The 20,850-nt window shown below is 31.8% G+C and overlaps 1 protein-coding gene and 1 long non-coding RNA gene across 3 annotated transcripts; one reads left to right on the forward strand and one right to left on the reverse strand.

Moving 5' to 3' along the window:
• The first annotated feature begins 6,092 nt into the window (after window positions 1-6,092).
• On the forward strand, window positions 6,093-16,136 carry LOC131596549 (uncharacterized). Its single transcript, XR_009282334.1, has 3 exons — window positions 6,093-6,224; window positions 6,318-6,392; window positions 8,497-16,136. It is a non-coding gene; the product is annotated as an uncharacterized LOC131596549 (long non-coding RNA).
• A 117-nt stretch (window positions 16,137-16,253) lies between these two features.
• LOC131596547 (nucleobase-ascorbate transporter 3) lies at window positions 16,254-20,532 on the reverse strand. 2 transcript variants are annotated; one of them, XM_058869226.1, is made up of 14 exons: window positions 20,162-20,532; window positions 19,744-19,841; window positions 19,360-19,536; window positions 19,118-19,218; window positions 18,935-19,010; window positions 18,779-18,838; window positions 18,510-18,694; window positions 18,114-18,210; window positions 17,613-17,699; window positions 17,461-17,519; window positions 17,265-17,347; window positions 17,088-17,165; window positions 16,834-16,994; window positions 16,254-16,618 (listed from the first exon to the last, which is right to left on the reverse strand). In XM_058869226.1, the coding sequence occupies exons 1-14, from the start codon at window positions 20,316-20,318 to the stop codon at window positions 16,397-16,399; spliced, it is 1,641 nt and encodes a 546-aa protein (XP_058725209.1). In that variant the 5' UTR covers window positions 20,319-20,532; the 3' UTR covers window positions 16,254-16,396. The 2 variants fall into 2 exon arrangements, with proteins under 2 accessions (XP_058725209.1, XP_058725208.1); XM_058869225.1 differs by having other exon boundaries at window positions 17,256-17,347; window positions 20,162-20,531.
• Between the last annotated feature and the right edge of the window lie 318 nt (window positions 20,533-20,850).

A 20,850-nucleotide genomic window follows, 5' to 3' on the forward strand; every position in this document is an offset into this window, starting at 1 on the left:
CGTCTGATCATCATGATCAGATCGTTTTCATATTTAGCTCAATATCAAAACCTAAGTGTCATCGATGTACCGATTGCGTCGGACATGATGCAATCAATTTCCCATGTGTACAAGTTCCAATTACATGCTTCCATTGAAAGTGATTTTGTCCCATTCATACTAGAAACGCGTATAAGGTGATAAAATTGAAAGCAACCTAACACAAGTCACTGTCTTCTGGTTTCTAAGACGCTTCCATTGCTCCATTTTTTTAATCCAATCATCATTTTAATATTTTTCTCTTTGTGAGTGTATTTTTATTAGTATTATCCTTTTTCATCATTGCTGATCCAATAATCTTACAAGTCAAGCCTCTTTTAGTCAACTCAATAAATTAATCAACAAAACTATAAGAGATAAGATTATGGTGTGTGTGGCTTGAAGTGAGCATGAATGACATGAATATGCATCATATTTTAATTCTAAAATATTTATTTATTCAGCTTCTAAGAATTCCTTAAACTACCTTCTTTCCTTGACATTCGAGGCCAATGAGTTAAATATTAATCACATATAGTATGTATTATTTGGGTGTGTTTGTTTTAGTTTTAAAAAATTTTGAAGCTAATTTCAGTTTGTTTTATATCATAAAACTTATTATTTTTTCAAAATTTAAAACCCTTGCACTTAAGTTCTTTATTTAAAATAAATAATTTTTGGAAAAGTTACTAGATTAGATTTTCTTTCAAAAATTAAAAAATGTTTTTTTAAAAAACTCTTACACGAAAACTATTTTTAATGATAAAAGTAATTAAATTTTTTAACATACCTATATCAAATGCACCTTTTATCAAAGACAGAAAACATATTTATACAATTATCATATTTTTTAACATACCTATATCAAATGCACCTTTTATTAAAAATTGACTTTACTAAATGAATGGTGGCAGAGCATTAGGGATTAGAATCCATAGGGATTTGATACAAGGTGACTTTCTAGACCCTTTCCTTTTTCTCCTTGTCGTTGAGGGGCTTAACGGTCTAGTTTCAAGGGTTTTTGAGCTTGATCTTTACTTTGGGGTTAGAGTGTAAACATCTAATTTGGTGGTCACTCATCTTCAATACACAAATAACACACTCTTATTGATTGATCCTAGTATTGAGAACTTGTGGAACATTAAGGCAATCATAAGGGGATTTGGCTTGGCTTTGAATCTTTGGGTTAATTTCTTCAAGAACGGTCTTGTTGGGGTTAATGTAGACCCTGTCTTTTGGCATCTGCTAGGAATTTCCTCTATGTAGGACTAAATCTCTACCATTTAAATACATAGGCCTCGTAGTGGGGGCTAACCTTAGGTTGAATTCCACCTATGAACCTTTAGTCAATTTGTTCCCAAGAGACTTTATTTCTGGAAGCACATGTATGCCAGTTTAGGGGGTTGAGTGGTCTTTCTTAATTTAATGTATAATGCTATCTATGTTGTCTTTTTGTTTTTCACAAAGGTGTTTGTGAAGGTTTGGAAGAAGTTAGTTAAGATTTAAAGAAGGTTTTTTTTTAGGGAGGTGTGAATGGTGATTATAGGATCTCTTAGGTCAAGTGAGAAAATGTCTATAAATCTAAGAACAAAGGGGGGTTAGGAGTTAGGGACCTCTGGTTGGTAAACCTAGCCTTCTTGGCCAAATAGAGATGGAGATTAGTTACGGGAACTTCATGTCTTTGGTGCGATATTCTTGTAGCTAGATATGATGCCTCAATTGTTTTATCTATTTGGGGAGGAAGATCATCGGGTTTCCAATCAGCTACTTCATGGTGGATATCTCTTCTTAGGTCCAAAGAGGATGACCTGTTTGATTGGTTTGCCGATGGTATTCTTAGGATTGTGGGTTTGGGCCTCTAGACTTATTTTCGAGAGGATTCTTCGGTAGGATCTTTCTCCCTTAGTAAAAAGTTTCAAGGTCTTTATTCAATCTCTACTCAATATGATAGTTTGGTGGGTTAGATTGAGAGTATGGAGAATGAGAATCTTTTTTGGGATATAAGGTGGAGATGAACCGTTTTTCTTTGCAAGTTACCGGTGGTTGATAACCTTCTCTACATGCTCCATAGTTCCACTCTTTCTCAAGACAAAGATAAGTGGAAGTGAAGTCATTTAGGAGATAATATTTTCTCTGTTTCCTTTACTTATCATATTCTTTTGGGCCTCCTTATCCCTTTTTTCTCATCTGAGATGGTTGAGAACTCGACCTTCTCCTTAATCTACGTCGGTTAAGACATTCTAAGGTGGTGATCTTCTCTTGGTAGCTTTTGCAAGATAGACCTCCTTTTAGAAAACACCCTATTCGAAAGAGGAATGATTTTCAATTCTAATGGGATGGTTTGCCCCTTGTGTGACGGTATGGTTGATTTGGTCTCCCATCTCTATCACATGTGAGTTAGTGTTGTTTGTGTAATATAAAATATTTTATTGATTAGATTATCAACTGATTATTTCTAGTGATCATGGCTTTTGTTTGAGTATTTCCTCTCTCTGGGTGGTAGAGTTAAGTATAGGGATAGTTTCGTTATGATCTATTATGTTGTTTCCTCATCTATTTGGATTGTTTGTAACGATAGTATTTTTAATAGTGTCTTAATAAGTATGAAAGAAATGGGGGAGAAAAATATCTTTTGACCTGAAAATAATTTCAGTAAAAATGGTCTTGTGCACTTTGTGTTTAACTCTCCTTGTGCTATTAGTTACTACCTTTTATGTTGGTTGATGATATTCACCCTATTATTAATCATTATTTTATCATTAAAAAAACTTTATACATATAAGGGAAATGCTAACGAGTGCCCCGAGGACACTGGTTAAGAGTCTAAAAAAGGAATGTTTTGTTAAATATACTTGTATTTAATATATTAAAAATAGAAATAATTGACTTCTTTTAATGACCAAAAATGTCTGTTTCATTAAAAAAAAGTGTATTAAATGCATTGAAAATTGAATTGATTAATTTATTTAGAGAATATTTTTTTTTATATGGAAACCTTAAAGAGTGCCCCGGAAGCACTCGTTAGCATGACCCATCTATGAAAATTGTTTAATACGGATATGTTGCTAGATTATGTTAAAGAAAAATGTTCCCAATCTTCTAATTTATTTTCAACTCCTTTGGGAAGCATCAAATGCACATCATGCTTATGTAGTTCCTCATAAATTTCCACTTTACTCTCTCTCGCTAGGTTTTATTCGAACTTGATCTTACCATAAATTAATGGATTATAGAATATATATAGTCAATTACAAACTTAGAAAACAAAAGTTGAAAGATAAGCAAAGTACATTATAATATATTTTGAAACACACCATATAATATAAAAATAGTACTACCATATAGTATTATACAATACTAAATTATTGTGTGACATAAAACTAACTTGGACTGAATTGAAATATGACCCAAGTTTAACTTGCAAATATATCCAGCCCAATTTTAAAATCAAAGTGTGACTAAAATTGGCTAATTTAAGCTTGAGGATAGATTGAGTCAATGAAACACTTGAAGGCTGATTAGTATATTAATGACAAACATATCATGTTATAGATTTGATATATTAAATTATAGTGTAAATTAGGGGTGTTCAAAAATATGGTTAACTGAATTGTATACTAGAACTGAATTGCACTGCACTATTAAAAAACTGAACCACTTAAATGGTTAATGAACTGAACCATTTAATTTAAACAATTCAAATTCAGTTTAAAACCGGTTCTAAACCAGTTTCGTTTTATAAACTGGTTCGAAAATATTTTTTTTTCCTAAAACCAAAAATAATAATTTAGCACACAAAAAATATTTTTATAAAATATTTATTTTCATAAAAATTAAAAAAATCAAAAAATAATTTTTTCATGAAAAATATATTCACTATATGTAGTATTTTTATAATTCAATAAATTATTTTTATTTAAAACTTCATATCCATTTAAATATTTAAAAAAAATAGTTTTTCAAAAATATAAAAAATTGAGTTTTTAAAAAAAAAAATCGAATTTTTCAAAAATCCAAAAAATTGAATTTTTTAATAACTATTAAATTGATTTAGACGATTGTAATTTATTTTACTTTTTTTTTTGTAACAATTAATTTTTAACTTTATTAACTTGACTTTTGAGTTCTATTTTTTTGACCAAATACATTTTCTCTCACCTCTTTAACATATTTTCTCTCTTCCATAACCATTAACAACATCTTTTTTTTGTGTAAATACCGAATGCATCTCAATGTTTTATATTCATTCATGGTTTAAAGATAAATAACAAAACAAAAAACTGAACCAAATTTTTACAATTCTATATTATTTTATTTAGAAAAAATATTCTAAAAACATAATTTAGTGAAGCTACACAATTATTTTATCTTCTAACAGTCCTCGTTTCGTATTTAGTATGGTGTCCAAGAATAATTTGATGCTTTCAATTTTTTAAAAAAATTACTGTACTCGAGGTTGTGAAAGCACCTGGCAAATAAAATTTGTTCTTATTAAAATATTGAGGCAAGTGCGTGGAAGAAGATCATTTAAATTGTTTATGCGAAACTATTAAAATAATTTTAAATCTTTCACATGAGATTGAATTGCAAAAAATTGAGACAGGACTATTCCATTAACTTAGTGAACCTGGTAATTTTTAGTTAGAAAAAAAATAGAAACAACAAAAATCTAATTCTAAAAACTGAAGCTTTTTATCTTTCGTTTTTTTTAACATGTACCTTTTTATCTTTTTATTTTTGCATTGAATATATATATATATATATATATATATATATATATATATATATATATATATATATATATATATATATATATATATATATATATATATATATATATATATATATATATATATATATATATATGGAGATAACTTAAAAAAAACAATTTTGAAAATGATTTATAAAATAAATTTAACTTTTAATTATAAATTGGTTTAAAACCGGTTTATAAGTAGAAATCGATTGTAAACCAGTTTATAAATACAATCTGGTTCAAAACCAATTTAAAACTGAATTGGAACTCCTTTAACGGTTAATTGATTTTTTATTAAAGTGGTTTTCAAAAACTGAACTGAACCACTAATTTGGTTCAGTTCAGTGCAGTTCTTGAACCACGAACACCCCTAGTGTAAATGCAAAAGGAAAATAAATTGAGATTAGATGCGAGTAGATTTAGTAAAACCATATCGTCACAAGATAGTGAAAGTGCATGACATTAAGTTTCCTTTTAAATTAATTAAGATTAAGCAATAATTATAATAGAAATAGAAATAGTTCTAAACTACTCATAACTACATAAATTAATAAACTCCCTTTTTTGTTTGGTCGAATTCATAAACTCACCTTTTTGTTTGACTAAATTAATAAACTCCCTTTAAAAATAGTTTTTTTTTTTTCCACTTTGCATCGCTTAATTGAGTAAACTAAGTATCCATTTATGTAGAAATGGTTTATCCTCATTTTCAGTTTAGTTGTAGAAATAGCTTAATTAAGTTTTATCCAAAATACCGAAATTTTCAAATAATTCATAGAATTTCACACGGTTTTTATGAAATTTTGTATTAAAATTCACTATAAAAAATGTACTCTTTAGCCACGTGAAGTTGTGACGTAATTTTCACATGTGTAAAATAAATAAATTATGACGTGTATATCACGTCGCAATGTGTTTATAATATTAAAAAATAAAAAAAGTAACGTTTAAAAAGGGAGAGAGATTAAAAAGTTTAAGAAAAAAGGTTGTGACGTGTAAAACACGTCGCAACTCAAAATATAAAAATGAAAAATTTAAGGCGTCAGATTCGCACATGGGAGAAATTTGAATTTTTCAAAATTCAAGTTGTGACATGTAAATCATGTCGCAACATAAAATTCCAAAAACAAAAAAAACTTTTCTGATAAAGTTGACTAACAAGGAGCAGATGAGGTTGTAACGTCATTATAATCATTGGTTGATTGCGACATGAATTCTATTTCGCAAAGTTGCAACATGAAATTCACGTCGCTGATGGCGCTATTAATAATTACGCAACGTTTCCCTTCCTCAGTCTCTATTATCTCTCTCTTTCTTCTTTCAGTGTTTCCTCCTCTTCTCTCAACCCTCAACCTTCATCCCTCTCAAACTTCTTCTTCCTCCCTTCTCTCAAATTACCTCAAATCCATGTCAAACTTCTATTGAAATTCTTCATTATAAACTGTTTAAGGTATTAGCCATATTAATTTTATCTTCTTTTATTTATTAATTTTGTTTTGGTATATTTTTATTTTTAATTGTGTTTTAATTTTATTTTTTTTAGGAATAATATTTGTGTTTGAATGAGCATTTGAAGAAGATAGAGGAAGATTTTCTGGATTAATAAGAACTTTAAGAGGTATTTTTGCCATTTTATTTATTTTTTTAGATTTTACTTTATTGATTGTTGATTATTGGTTGTTGGATGATATTGAAAATAGAATATAGTTTTTATTAAAAAAATTAACTATTGTATGTTAAAATAGAATATAATTTTTATTAAAATAAATTTAAAACAGATTATGTTTTATTATAAGTTTATTATTTAAAAAGATTATATTTTATTATATGTTTATTTTTAAAAGGGATTATATGTTATCATTTATTTATCAAAACAAGTCATTATATTTTATTATAAGTTTAACAAAAAAAATTATTAAAACAGATTATTAGATAGGAATTTATTAAAACGAAATTTTTATTAAATATTTTAGAATATATATAAAACAGATTATGAAAATATTATTATTATTATTATTATTTTATATATATATATATATATATATATATATATATATATATATATATATATATATTAATAAAAAATTGTTATATATTATTAAAATATAGGCTTAATTACAGTTTTGGTCCCCCTATTTTCTCGTATTCACGAAATTGGTCCCTCTATTTTAAATTTAAACAGTTTTGATCCCCCTATTTTAGATTTAAACAATTTTGGTCACCCTTTCATACTTTTTCACTTAAAATTAACAATATTTTTACTTTTTGAATGACAAATTACTTGTAAAACATGACAAATCATAGTATATAAACTTATTAATGAATTTCATAGATAAAAATATAAGTTAATAAATAAAAAATCTCATCGATTTTCTTTGAAAAAACATGAGAGAGGGACTAAAACTGTTTAAATATAAAATAGGGGGACCAAAACTGTTTGAATTTAAAATAAGGGGACTAAATTCGTGAATCAGACAAAATAGGGGGACCAAAACTGTAATTTAGCCTAAAATATATTATTATATATTTATAATTTATAATTGATTTCAGAAATTATTTTTAAAAAAAGAATTAGTTATGTGACTTCCATGTCACTAATTAGTGACATGGAAATCACGTCGCAACTTGAAATTATTACTGACCTTTGAATTCAAGTAAATAATAAATAGTTGCGTGATTTTCATGTCACTAATTAGTGACATGGAAATCACGTTGCAAATAAAGCTGATTTTCTTAACCCACTTGTCACCCGCTCTCTTGCGACATAAATTATCACGTCACAAAAATCAATTTGTGAAGTGATTTTTCTTGTTGTGGCGTGAAAATCACGTCACTAATATGCTTTTTTGTAATAATTATAGGCTTATATCGAATATTTAAAAAAAAAATCCGATATAAACTCGTTGTTTGGATATATTTTTTTCTCATTTATAAAATTTTAATATAGAAGTAGAGAAAAGGGGTGATGCACTGACAGTGTAAAATATTTTTACACTGTCAACCAATCACCACCCATGTATTCAATTAAACCATTTTTTTAATTAAATTTTTTTTAATGACATGGCACATTTATGATTTTCTATTGGATGACAGTGTAAAACTATTTTACACTGTCAGTGCACTACCTTTTAACTCATAGAAGTATGGGGTGTACCAGATATTTAAAAAATCCGATAAGATACCCAATTAGGGTTACCCGGTATATAAAAATTTCAATATGAGCAGCGTGTTATCGATATCTTTTTTTTAAATGCTAGGCAGTAGAGTGTTTTATTTTATTTTTTGATTTTTTTTATATATTATTAACATCACAATACTATAAGAGCACAATGGATATACACTGTCGTCAAATGAAAATATAATAAATTGTCAAATCATTAAAGTATTTTTCAAATTTAAGTATGACTTGGTTGGATAGGTCGTTGATTGGTTGTCAGTGTAAAATATTTTACATTGACTGTTATCATTTTTTCTCACACTATAATATAAACATAACTTAGCATATCTTAACATAACATGGCATAACTTAACATAACATGATATAGCCTACAAAAGTGTACAATCACAATCTGACAAAATATATACATATAATCGCAACTATACAATCATATAAATACAACATAAATTATGTTGACTTTCTGACTTCTTCTAACTAATGTCTAATACATCCCGCATATGTTGTTTCACATGTTCTTGCACCTTCACTACAATTATATCTCCAGCGGTCAATGATGGGAGGCAATGGACAAATAGGTTTGAACTTCGCCGAAACCCAATGACTATTGCATTTCCGTGAACGAACCTCTGATGGTAGGTTAGTATGTAAATCTTACCTTATACACTAGCGTTGCACTCGTCAGGTTATTTGAATCTCTATCTTTCAAAGAGGTCATTTTTACCTTGGCGGCATCTGTTATTTTGTCATATCATTCACAAACAATCTATCTCTGGGTTTCAGGTGTTCTGATATTTCATGACCAACTAAATCCTTAGCTAGAACATGATTGTGAATACCACATCTAATTGTTACCTTCCAACCAATACTGCTTGATACAAATCTCAACATAAATGGACATTTTACTCTTATAATACAAGTGACTTTAGAGGAATTATGGTTCTTATAGTTTCCTCCCATCTTATAATCCAAAATAAATTTTTCCCTCCTGCCTCTTTGTCTATTTGGTGTATCAAAACATACAATAACAATGATAATACCATGTTGTCTTCTAATAGAAAGTGCCCATAATAACACTTAGATCGAGAGAGAGAGAGAGAGAAATGTCAGTCAATTAAAACATATAATGAATGAATCAATCCTAGATTCTATAACTCAATTAAAAAATTTTAAAAGTTAAATAAAACAAGTAAGTAAAACATTCAAAGCCAGTGGTGAAGAATAGGGTAAAAATGAAAATTTTTAAAATACACCAAATATAAAAAAAATGCAAAATTTTCTTTTGGGTTAGTAAAAAGTCTATCGTACTTTTAAAATACCACTATCAAAAAAAAATTTATTTTTTATTGGTTCTTTAAGAGTGAATTTTTTTTTTAAAATGTGATAAGGTAAATAATACCAAGGTTAATTTTATCATAATTGAAAATTATTGGGGTGTCTCGTAACATCCTCCTTAAATTCATACTCGCGTAGGCTCTAACATCTGTATCCATCGTTAGACTTGTGTTTAAAAATATATATATATCTAAGCACATACTCTTGTAAGCACCAAATTTTATGCTCATAAGATTATGCTTAAATATATTGAAAAATATTTCTAGAGGAAATCGATAAAATTCATCATTTTAAACATTGTTAGTGAATTAACTGGGTGGTGGATTGACATTTGTGGCTTTCGTAATGTTTACAATGATCTTGTTATGTTTAAAACTTACAAAGTTGTGAAATTTAAGAATGTGTTGTTGAGAAATTGTCACACCACAAAAATGGTTATAGGTGGAGATATGAAATTGCAATTCACTTCTCTTCAAGTGGGCCTACTTTCGAGACAAGTCGTCTGGAAGATAATCATAAGACTTAGCCTCAACAAAGAAGTATCTCCGACACCATAATTTTGGGAAACTATCCTTACATTTAAGAGGCACCCCAGGTTAAATGTAACACATACTTACATGGGGCACCTCAGTGAAGAGAGTGACCAAGTAGTACCAGTCTTTAAAATTCTTCACGCTGTCAGAGTAAACCTCAAACATCTTCTGACCCTACCTAAGGGATAGCAAGCCTTGATCCCGTGTTGATTCAGCCGGGCAACGTTGAACTTTAAAAAGGTGGAAAATGAGTTTTAATATTGACACACTTTTCTTGTATTCACACCAATACTAGAAGACTTTGACATAATCCCAATTCACCGAATGTAGTTGTAAGGAAAAGAACACCAAATGATTCAGAATTCCTATTTCAAAGTTGTTGAAAGGAAGGCAAAAACATATCAAAGAAAACAATCATTCATGAAGAGGGATAACACACCACTCATATTTGATGCACACACTTTTATCTTCTTCAAAGGAAAGTACCCTTTAGCCCGAAGGGGGACCCACCTCGATGAAAATATGGTCCAAACTACCCTTACCAACAAAGAAGGATATGAATACTAGAATTTCGGGAACTTATCCTTACATTTTAGAGGCACCACGAGTTAAATGTAACTCATACTGGCATGGGCCACCTCAGTGAGAGGAGTGACCAAGTAGTACCATTCTTTAAAATTCTTCACATTGTTGGAGTAAACCTCAAACATCTTCTGACCCAGCCTAAGGGAGAGCAAGCCTTGACCCCATGTTGAGTCATTCGAGCGACGTTGAACGTTCAAAAAGTGGAAAGGGAGTGTTAAGGTTGACACACTTTTCTTGTACTCACACCAATACTGAATGACTTTGACAAAATCCCAACTCGCCAAATGTCGTTGTAAGGAAGAGATCTCCAGATAATTCAGAATGCCTACTTCAAAGTTGTTGAAAGGAATGTGAAAACATATCAAAGAAAATAAATATTAATGGAGAGGGATGACATACCCCTCATATTTGATGCACACCTTTTTATCTCCTTCAAGGGAAAGTACCCCTTAGTCCGAAAGGAGACCCACCAGGTGAAAATATGGTCTAAACTACCCTTACCAACAAAGATGAATACAACATCTAATATTTCTTAATCCATTCACATTACCGAGATGTCTCTCATCACATTATGTGTTCCTTGGCCATAGTTGTCCATCTCGGAATTACTGCTAACACATACAAAAAATAACGGACATGAGCATAAGTATGAGATTGAGATTCTAACCACCACCTCACCTCGCCATCTGTAGGGTTGTAGCTAAAAGCATGATGATGTGTTTTGATATAGGTATGAGCCTTTCACTCCAGTTTAAAATCATCTATAATAATGGGGTTCATCAAGGGTAACAAATGAAAAGCAAACCTCTAGTAACCTCTCTAAGAGCGAGACTATCAGCTACCATTCCATAATCGACCGCAGCCACTTCCTTCAAATCCTCTATCACCACATTCTCAAGAAACCCTAACAAAGGAAAGATAAGTACATAAGATAAAGGGACTTCGAATCATTACCTTGGAAGAAAGAAATTTGATTATTTGCGTTGAAAAAAGTTCATCAGAGAAGATTAAGTAAAGACGTTAGAGTAAATGATGATGGATGACCGTTGACAAAGAGAAGGGGCAACTACAAAGATCAGAGAAAAACTTTTGGAGTTTTAGAAATGGATAAAATATGTACATTTACCCATGAACCATTATTATATATTATTCAAGCAACCATTCGATCCTTGACAACTTGCATGGGAAAATGTGACCACATGACCGACAGTCGTGATCTCGCATCCACATCCTGAAAACGCTTGAGTACCTTAAGATAAGAGGCATCATTACCAGAAATCATAGAGCCACATGTTGCAACCTTCTAGTGAGGTGTTATGATTTACAAGGAAGACATTCAATTCACATGATTCTAATGTTATCGACATCATAGCTATCTCACACCTTTCGACCAAGTGCTGCACTAGAAGCCCACATGACAAAACTCCTTAGAATACTCGAGTACCCTTAGATAAAACAAAGGCAACATTATTTCCACTCCAACGGCTGGACGAGAGGGATTATCTATTTTCTTCCAAACGAAAGTATGTTGGGTCACTCTACCATAACTTAATTTGTCTATGTTATCATACATTTTACTTGTAATTACACCAGAAAATCATATCATAATCAGCGAACCAAAGTCATGGGACATAACAAGAAAAATCAGAAAAATAATACAGAACAACTAAATTTAGAAGTTAACTTTTGCAATATAGAATAACAAAATAGGGAAATTAACTTTCGTGTCCTCCCGAAACCAGAACACGAAGAAATAGAGCATGCCCAATTGCTCTTAGTTTAAAAAAATCTACATTCATACTTCATTAAACAACATATTATATGTTCAAATATAACAAAATCAACCTCTTATGCGTTTAACTTCAAACTAATGCATCAAAAACAAAAAGCAAAAAAAAAAGAAAATGAAAAACTTACCAAATGCGAGAATTCGAAGATTTTCGATTGAATGGAGTGAAGTATATGTTGATTGATGTCCTAAGCTTGAATGTGATGCAATAGAAGTAGCGATAAAGCTTAAAAAATAATGGAAGAAATCGATGGTTCCATTTATTTCTCTGATGATTTCTATATCCATGATGTCCTATATATACCAACTTTCTTTGCAAATTTAATACCATTATCTCGTTTATATGCTTCTTTAGATTGTACTTTAATTTTTACTTCTACTCGTTATCTCATACAATGGACTCATACCTTGATGAAGATTGGTGCAGCTAGAATTCATCAAGGATTATACTCTCTGATTTTACCATCTTTACATAATCCTATCATCCCCAATAATGTTCCACATCCCAATAACCACCTTATACACAATTGTTTCCTGTGACATAATAGATTAGGCCATCCTTCTAATGATGCATTGCTTCACATTAATAAAAAAATGTCCTTAGACACATTTGTCCAAATCTAATATTCCTTGTGATGCTTGTTTCCATGCTTAACAAAAACGAATCTCTTTTCTTGATAGTGTAACTAAAACTGAAAAATGCTATGATCTTGTCCATATGGATATTTTGGGGCCAATAACTACTCCTTCTATACTTGGCCACAAATAGTTTTTAACAATAATTGATGATTATAGTCAATATTGTTGAATTTTTCTCATGAAAAACAAATCTGAAACCTCCCATTTGATTAAATCTTTTGTTAAATTCATTCAAACTTAGTTTAATGTCACTATTAATACCATTAGATCTGATAATGGATTTTAGTTTCTTTTAAAAACTTACTATTCTTCTCAAGGTATCCATCATCAGACCTTTTGTGTCTACGACCCCAATAAAATGGTTGGTTGAAATAAAGTACCAACACCTCCTTGGGGTGACACGTGTCATCCTCTTTCAATCTCATGCCCCCAAAAAAAATTGGCCATATACCCCATCTTATGTTGTCCATTTGATTAATAGAATACCTTCCAAATTACTTTCTCATAAGTGTCCTTTTAACTTGCTTTATAATGATGTTCCTGATTATGCAAACATCAAAACTTTTGGATGCCTTATGTATGTTTGTAGTAAAATTGTTAACATAACTAAATTAAATTCTAGGTGCAAAAAATGTGTTTTCCTAGGTTTTAAATTTGGTCTAAAAGGCTCCCTTCTGTATGATGTCCTCAATAAAAATATGTTCATTTCTTGTGATATCATTTATTTTGAATATATATTCCCTTTTGAACAATTTAAACCCTCTCGCTCTCCACTACCCTAACCCATATACCACCCTAATATTAACGATAGCCTATATTACACCAGCCACAATACTCCCACTGTTTCCTCCATTTGCCTTGAACCTAAAGTAACCACTCCAATTACTGACAATGATTACAATATTAACCTTGACTCCAACTACCATAACACTTTCAATATTACCAACATTCCAGCTGACCCTGTCATTCACACTCCTAATAACCCCTCAATAATTGATAATAACTCTACCATCATCCTTCCCTTCCACTCATTTTGACTATACTGCCACCAATCAACTTCATAACTTCACCAACACCAGAAAATCAGCAAGAATAAGTAAACTTTCTTCCTACCTAAAGGACTGTCAATTCTCACTCATTTCAGGTAACTACAACCCACCTACTCTTCCCTATTCAGGTAAAACTTCATACCCCCTTTTCTAATTTTCTTTCTTACGATAACTTATCCCATTCACATAAATTGTTTAACTTAAATATATCTAGTATTAAAGAACCTTCTTACTCTTTTGTCATTCTTAATCCTAATTGGCAACAAGCCATCTCCAATGAACTTATATCTCACAGTGATACCAACACCTGGGACATCACTACCCTTCCCCTAAACAAAAGAGCAATAGGTTGCAAATGGATTTTCAAATTACAATTTCTCCCTAATTGCACCATTGATAAATATAAGACTCGACTTATTGTTAAATGTTTCAACCAAACCGAAGGCTTAGAAAATTTAAAAACTTTTAGTCCTATCATCAAAATGACTACTATTAGAATTTTGTTATTTATTGCCTCCTCTCTCAAATGGCATGTTCATCAACTAGATATAAACATGGCATTCCTTCATATGGTGAACTTGAGAAAGAGATCTATATGAAATGCCCACCTGACCTCAACGTACCTAAAAATATGGTTTGTAAACTAAATAAGTATATTTATGGGCTTAAGCAAACAAGTCGTCAATGGAATAAAAAAACAAATACTTTGTTCCACATTGGATTCTCATAATCCAAGTCTGATTACTCCCAATTTACTCATAAAAATCTTACTGACTCTATTGCTATACTTGTGTAAGTAGATGATTTAATTATTGCATGAACTAACTAGCAGCACATCACTGATATCAAGAGAATTCTAGCTCAAAGGTTCAACATCAAAGACTTGGGCTATATCTGTTATTTCCTTGGTTTTTAGATTGCAAGATCCTCCGACAGAATTACATTATGTCAGCGCAAATATTGTCTGAACCTGTTGGAATCAACTGGTATGCTTGGTGCAAAACCAGCGTCCACGTCCATGGACCATACTCACAAGCTAGACCAATCATAAGAACCTGTCCTTGCAGACTCGACTCGGTATAGAACTATAATAGGTAAACTCTTGTACCTCATACACTCACGCCCTAATATCGTGTACTCTGCTTACAAGTTAAGTCAGCGCATGTCAGTACCAACTCAAACCCACTTACAGGCAGCTTACAGAATAATCAGATACCTCAGTAATGCACCATCCATGGGGCTTTATTTCATAACAGACTCAAAGCTCAACCTTACCGGCTTCAGAGATTCAGACTAGGGAGTTTGTCCTCTCACCAGAAGATCAACAATTGGCTTCAATTTCTTCCTTGGAGACAATTTGGTTTGCTGGAAATCAAAGAAACAACTCATTGTCTCTCGTTCCTCATCTGAAGCGGAGTATCGAGCATTGGCTAACACATCCTGCGAGGCCCAATGGATGATTTTTCTACTTCAAGACTTTGGCATCTCTCATCCTTAACCAGACACTATTTACTGCAACAGCTGGAGTGCAATCACATTGCACTAATCTGATATTCCATGAACAAATGAAGCATATAAAGATGGACTGCCACTTAGTGCAAGACAAGATTCAATCAAAGACCATTCATCTCATGCCAATAAATTCAGACAACCAAGTAGCAAACTTGTTTCCTATGCCACTGCTCTTGGTCCCTTTAACAGTCTGATTTCCAAACTGGGAATGTTGGTGTTAAAACTTAGTTTTATTATTATTTGTATTCTATCATTTAGGCCCAATATGCAAAATTACTTGGCCCATTGCATTATCTTTCTATACCGGCCATGTATATACAATGCCTTGTACCTTTTATCGGTTAATGAAAATAAGAATTTTTTTTTTCATTCAATGGTTTCCATCTATCCGCTGCCAAGTGTCAAAACATGCCTCAACACACAACATTGCAATGTACTTGCAAATTATTTATCAAAAAATCATCACAATAGATTGACTATAGGTGTTGAACTCTCCCTAGTCCCTATCTTGTAGAGTACTATGAGACTACTCTTTATCATTTGTAGTTGGATACCCTATCATCTGTTTCCTTTTTGAAATGCTCTCCTACTTGATTTAAAAGCTCATCAAAACTACTTTAAAGAAAAGCTTCTTATATCTAGCTTCTAAAACTACCATTTGACCTATAACTTCTCTTAAGGAGAAGAGAAATCAAAAAAATAAATCAAGTTACACACACCCTTATAAAAGCTTACAAAAACACAGTTTATGCAAAGATTGTGTAAAATTTAGCCTCATTTTCACTATGGTTGTAGAGATAGCTTAATTGACTTATAAACCAAAACTGTTTGATTAAACTTTTGCATACAAGAACACAAGATATAAAGAACTATATAACAACTCACATAAATAAATTTTCCAAAGGTAAAATTTGGCTAATAATTGCCTATATGAAAATTTTTGTTTAACACCATATCTTACAAGGCAACTGTGCTCATAAAATTCTATGCTTAAAATATAAGCACTTAATCTAGAAATCTGGTAGGAATATATTCAGTTAACCTAAGCGGATAGCGATAAAATTCGTCATTTCTAACATCTCCCTTCCTATTCTGGAAAGGAACCCACCATGGAAGTCCTCTATCAACACCTGTTTGTTTTGCTTCAAGTGTGTTGTCAATAACAGTTCCAACTATTATTGCCACAGTTGGTGGAGATGAGAATATTGTGTTCAATATGTCATTAAACTGTTTTCACACAAAACACAAACTTCACCAATTAGATATATAGAAAATTTCGGAAAAAAAATGCTATAAGAATAGAAATAGTTTCATGTAATGTTTTAAAAACCAGACCAGACGGACCAGATGGTCCGTTGAACCAACCTTTGTCCAGGCCTAGAAGTTTTGTCGGGACTAATTGATCATGCGGAATGAAAGGTTAAGAAACTTAAGTGACTTACCCATCCACCGTTTGTTCTAACAGGACCGTGACCGTCAGGTGCGGTGTTCATGATAAAATATTGAGGAATTGAGATTCCGAGAAATAGGGTTAAGCCGAAAACATAGATATTTCTTATGGAATTGTTGTTTGCAAATTGTATGAATGAGATCCCAGTAGCAGCTGCAAGAGATAGAAATGTATAATAAGGTTTGCATCTATCTACATGTCAAAGTTATAATGTTTTAATGTTCATGGAGTAGCGGATACACTTACCAACAATGCCAAATAAAACACAGTATATAGCAGCAAATATGGGTAGGGGAATCGATGCAAAAAAGGCGCCGAATTTACCTGAAAGAGACATGAAAAAATATAATTTATTACATAAGTGTAAAAGTTCAAGGGAACTCTCCATGCAAGAATTAAAGTTGAATATTGTACCGAAAATACCGAAGAAAATCATGAAACCACATGATATTTGCACCACTCTTCTGCTCCCGATATGAGTGAGACCAAGTAGACCAACATTTTCGCTACAATCATCGAATAGATTAGTGAAATTATCCCGTGTATATAATCAAGATTTGAATAATAAAGAACACGAAACAGAAACAGAACGAAAGTTTTTAGAATATTGGTTTCTTACACGGATGCTGTAGTACCAACAACAGAACCAAAAATGCCTTCAATCAGCATGCTAATACCCTGTACCTCAAAAATTACAAGGATGTCAAGATTTCCTAATGTAAAAGAATAATTGAGTTTATTGTTCAAAAAGAAAGATAATTGAAACTTCACCTGGAGTCCAATGCTTCGGCTGAACACGTGTGCAGGAGGGGGTGTTGCACCAGAAAGCCTGGCTGCGGCAAAGTAAGTACCAGTTGACTGCATTCGAAATTTCATTAAATTAAAGATCCATATTAGATCATCGGTTTGATGACAACTGATCGACAATAATAGTAAGATAGGCTAATGCAGTTAAGATCATTTTCGATACGGTGAACATACTAAAATGTAGCACCATGTGTCTGGTATCCAACACGACACCGACACATGTAGCTCCATTCAACTACATCCATTTCTTAAATTATTACAAGTATATGTGTGGCATTATTGTGTCTGTGTCAGCGTTTCATAGCATATAAATTAACTGAACAATCTACAACAACAATCAGTTTAATCTTATCTCACTAAGTGATTAACTTCTGTCATAATCTTCTATCCAAATCGTTAATCTTGAGATATTTTTGAACAATCTGTAGAATTAAAAATACTAAGGATAAGGAAAAGTTGTTTGACCTCAGCAGAAGTGACAAGTGCTGCTCCCATCATCCCAAAGACATGACTAGCCTTGAATATGGGGGTACCCCACTGAAATGGGTATGGAACTTTAATCCTGAAATAGAAACATAATTGCTATCATAAAGTTCAAGAAAGAGAATTTGAACTCAAGCGGTCAAGTTAAAGTCCGGTTTGGATAAACAATTTAACTAAAAGTGCTAATGTATAAGCTATTTCTATAACAGAAGATAAATGAAGTCAAAATGCTTCCATATAAGCTGGAAACAATTCATAGACATGTCATAAACCGTTTCCATAAGCTTTCTCAAAAATTCCCAAAGGTGCTTATGTAAGTATTTAAGCAGAAGTAAGCCAAACCAAACATGTCCTAAATCTACTACTTATGCTACATACCAAGGAGCAGAAGTCAAAAGGTAGGAGCGATCTGTGCGGCAACTCGTTTGGGTCTTTGATTTGGAATTATTGTATGCACCAGCAACGGTAAGGATTGCGGCGAAAGCCCAAATAATGGCAATGCAGATTAGTAAAGCAAACCTCTCAAGTATATGATGAGCTTGAGGATGAAGGCGCTTCAAATACTGCAGGACCGAAAAATGTAAAATGTTATTTGCTAGTAGAAGCGAGTAAAAGCGTACGAAATTGTTTCGGATTAGATGTAAAACCTGTTGTGTTATGATCAGGAGAATGAGCATAGGCAGTCCAATTTGGATACAATCTGCAACCTGCATGGAAGAACGCAATCGAGTTTATGAACTTTCCATTTTAAGTTTTTAGTATAATAAGTAAGTAATTTATTCTTGGATATAACGTCGTCGTACCAGCGGAAAGCCCCTCGTGAATAGACCGAGACCGACCACAGCTACTATAGGTACAATGATAATGGGACTAAACAACCTGATAAAGAAAGAAATAAAAAAATTAATCGAAAGATAGTAACTAATAATCGTGATAATAAACTAAACTTGAAATGAAATTAACGTTGAAGATTGAGATGAATCTACCTTGTTAAATTTCCCCATGCCCTACTATATCCAAGGAAGATATTGATGAAAGATGAAACAATGAGGGATCCTTGAATTGTTCTCATTGTGCGAGTAAACCTCTACAAATACAAGCGTCATAATCTATTAACGATTCGGATCACCGATTTCATGTTGCACAAAGTGATTCAGTCAACAAATAACAAAACCAGAACACAATCGATAGTTGAAATCGCAATTGATATGTTTTGAAATAAACAAACCTCATGCTCAGATGAAAAAGTCTGGTCATTGTAATCATTGATGATCGACATCACTGGGAGTACGAAAGCAAGTGATCCGCCCATAACTACTGGAAGCCTCGAACCAAACCAAGTCTGAAGCAATGTGTTGATGCCAGACATAAACAACAATGTCTGAATCACACGAGCCTTATCGCCCTACAAAAGAACAACATAATCATCACACAAATACATAGCAAGCACCAATCTTTTTCTCAAGTCCCGGTATCTATGTAGCACCGACACTTCAGATTGTAGAAAAGCGGTTACATTCAATGATTCAACTTTCTCAAATTATCATCGATGTCGATGCTGCAGTGTAAATGTCGTGTCTCGTGTCAGTGATTCATAGATCATTAGACTTACATGACTCCCACCCATTTGAGGTACAAGATTGGTGGCAATCAGAACCGTTGTTCCAAGCATCACAATGTAGTGCTGAAAACCCAAAAGTAATGCTTCCGCTGAAAAAAAAAAAAAAATACTTGTTCTACTAAACAAACCATGAATTTTTTAATCTCAAACTAAAAAAAAAAAAAAACAAAACTTTTTTCAATCAACTTTTAACATACTGAATCTCACATAAGATTCATTCATACAAACAAATGACAAGAACAAAAAACAAAACAACTTTTCATAAAAAATAAGAATCAAACCTGAATAAAGTTAACAAAAAAGTAAAATCAACAAATAAACAAAACTAAACTATAAAAAAGAATAACTAATCAACAAGAAATAAAAAAGAAAGGATCAAATAGAAAGGGTGAAAGAGAAAGAAACTAACGCCATGAAGGATTAGAATGGATGCAATAATGAAGTTGAAGAAGCTGTTCAGCTGGAGTCCAAGTAGGTCCTCTTGAAAGTCCCAGATTCTGCGGTGGTGGTGCCTGAACTGGCGGTGGTGCTTGGTGGTGGTGGTGGTGGTTATCAGTTTCACCCATTTTTTCACACTTTAAATCTCTCACAAAACAAAACAAAACAAAAAGTTTGATTGTGATTGTGTTTATATATTCATATAAAAATAAAAGATTATAATGAATGAAAAAAAAGTACTGTACAATTATTTAGAAAGATTAATTAAATAAAAACAGTTGAAGAAAGTGTTGATTAAGAAAAGAAAAGGAAACGCTTGTTGGAAAAAGGGAAAAAAAAATAGTGTAGTTTTCCAGGAAAAGGAGTCATGAAAAATAAAACCTGTTATTAAGGTTACTACGTTTTATGATTGTCGTGTTGTGTAGTCAAGAATTTTTCTTTTTCTTTTTTTTCATTTTTATTTATAATAAAATAATAATTTTTATTTTTGATTTATTAGATTGAATTGAAGTAACGTTATGTATAGATCTGATAAGTGTTCACAAATTTCGAGATACACAGCAAGTACTAGATGCTGGACATTTGAAGTAATTGTAAATGACGATATTGCCCTTGTTATTTGTTGAGTTAAATTCAGTGTACTATGTCGATAGTAGTATA

This window comes from Vicia villosa, linkage group LG4 (assembly GCF_029867415.1).
Source record: "Vicia villosa cultivar HV-30 ecotype Madison, WI linkage group LG4, Vvil1.0, whole genome shotgun sequence".
Taxonomy (NCBI): Eukaryota; Viridiplantae; Streptophyta; class Magnoliopsida; order Fabales; family Fabaceae; genus Vicia; species Vicia villosa.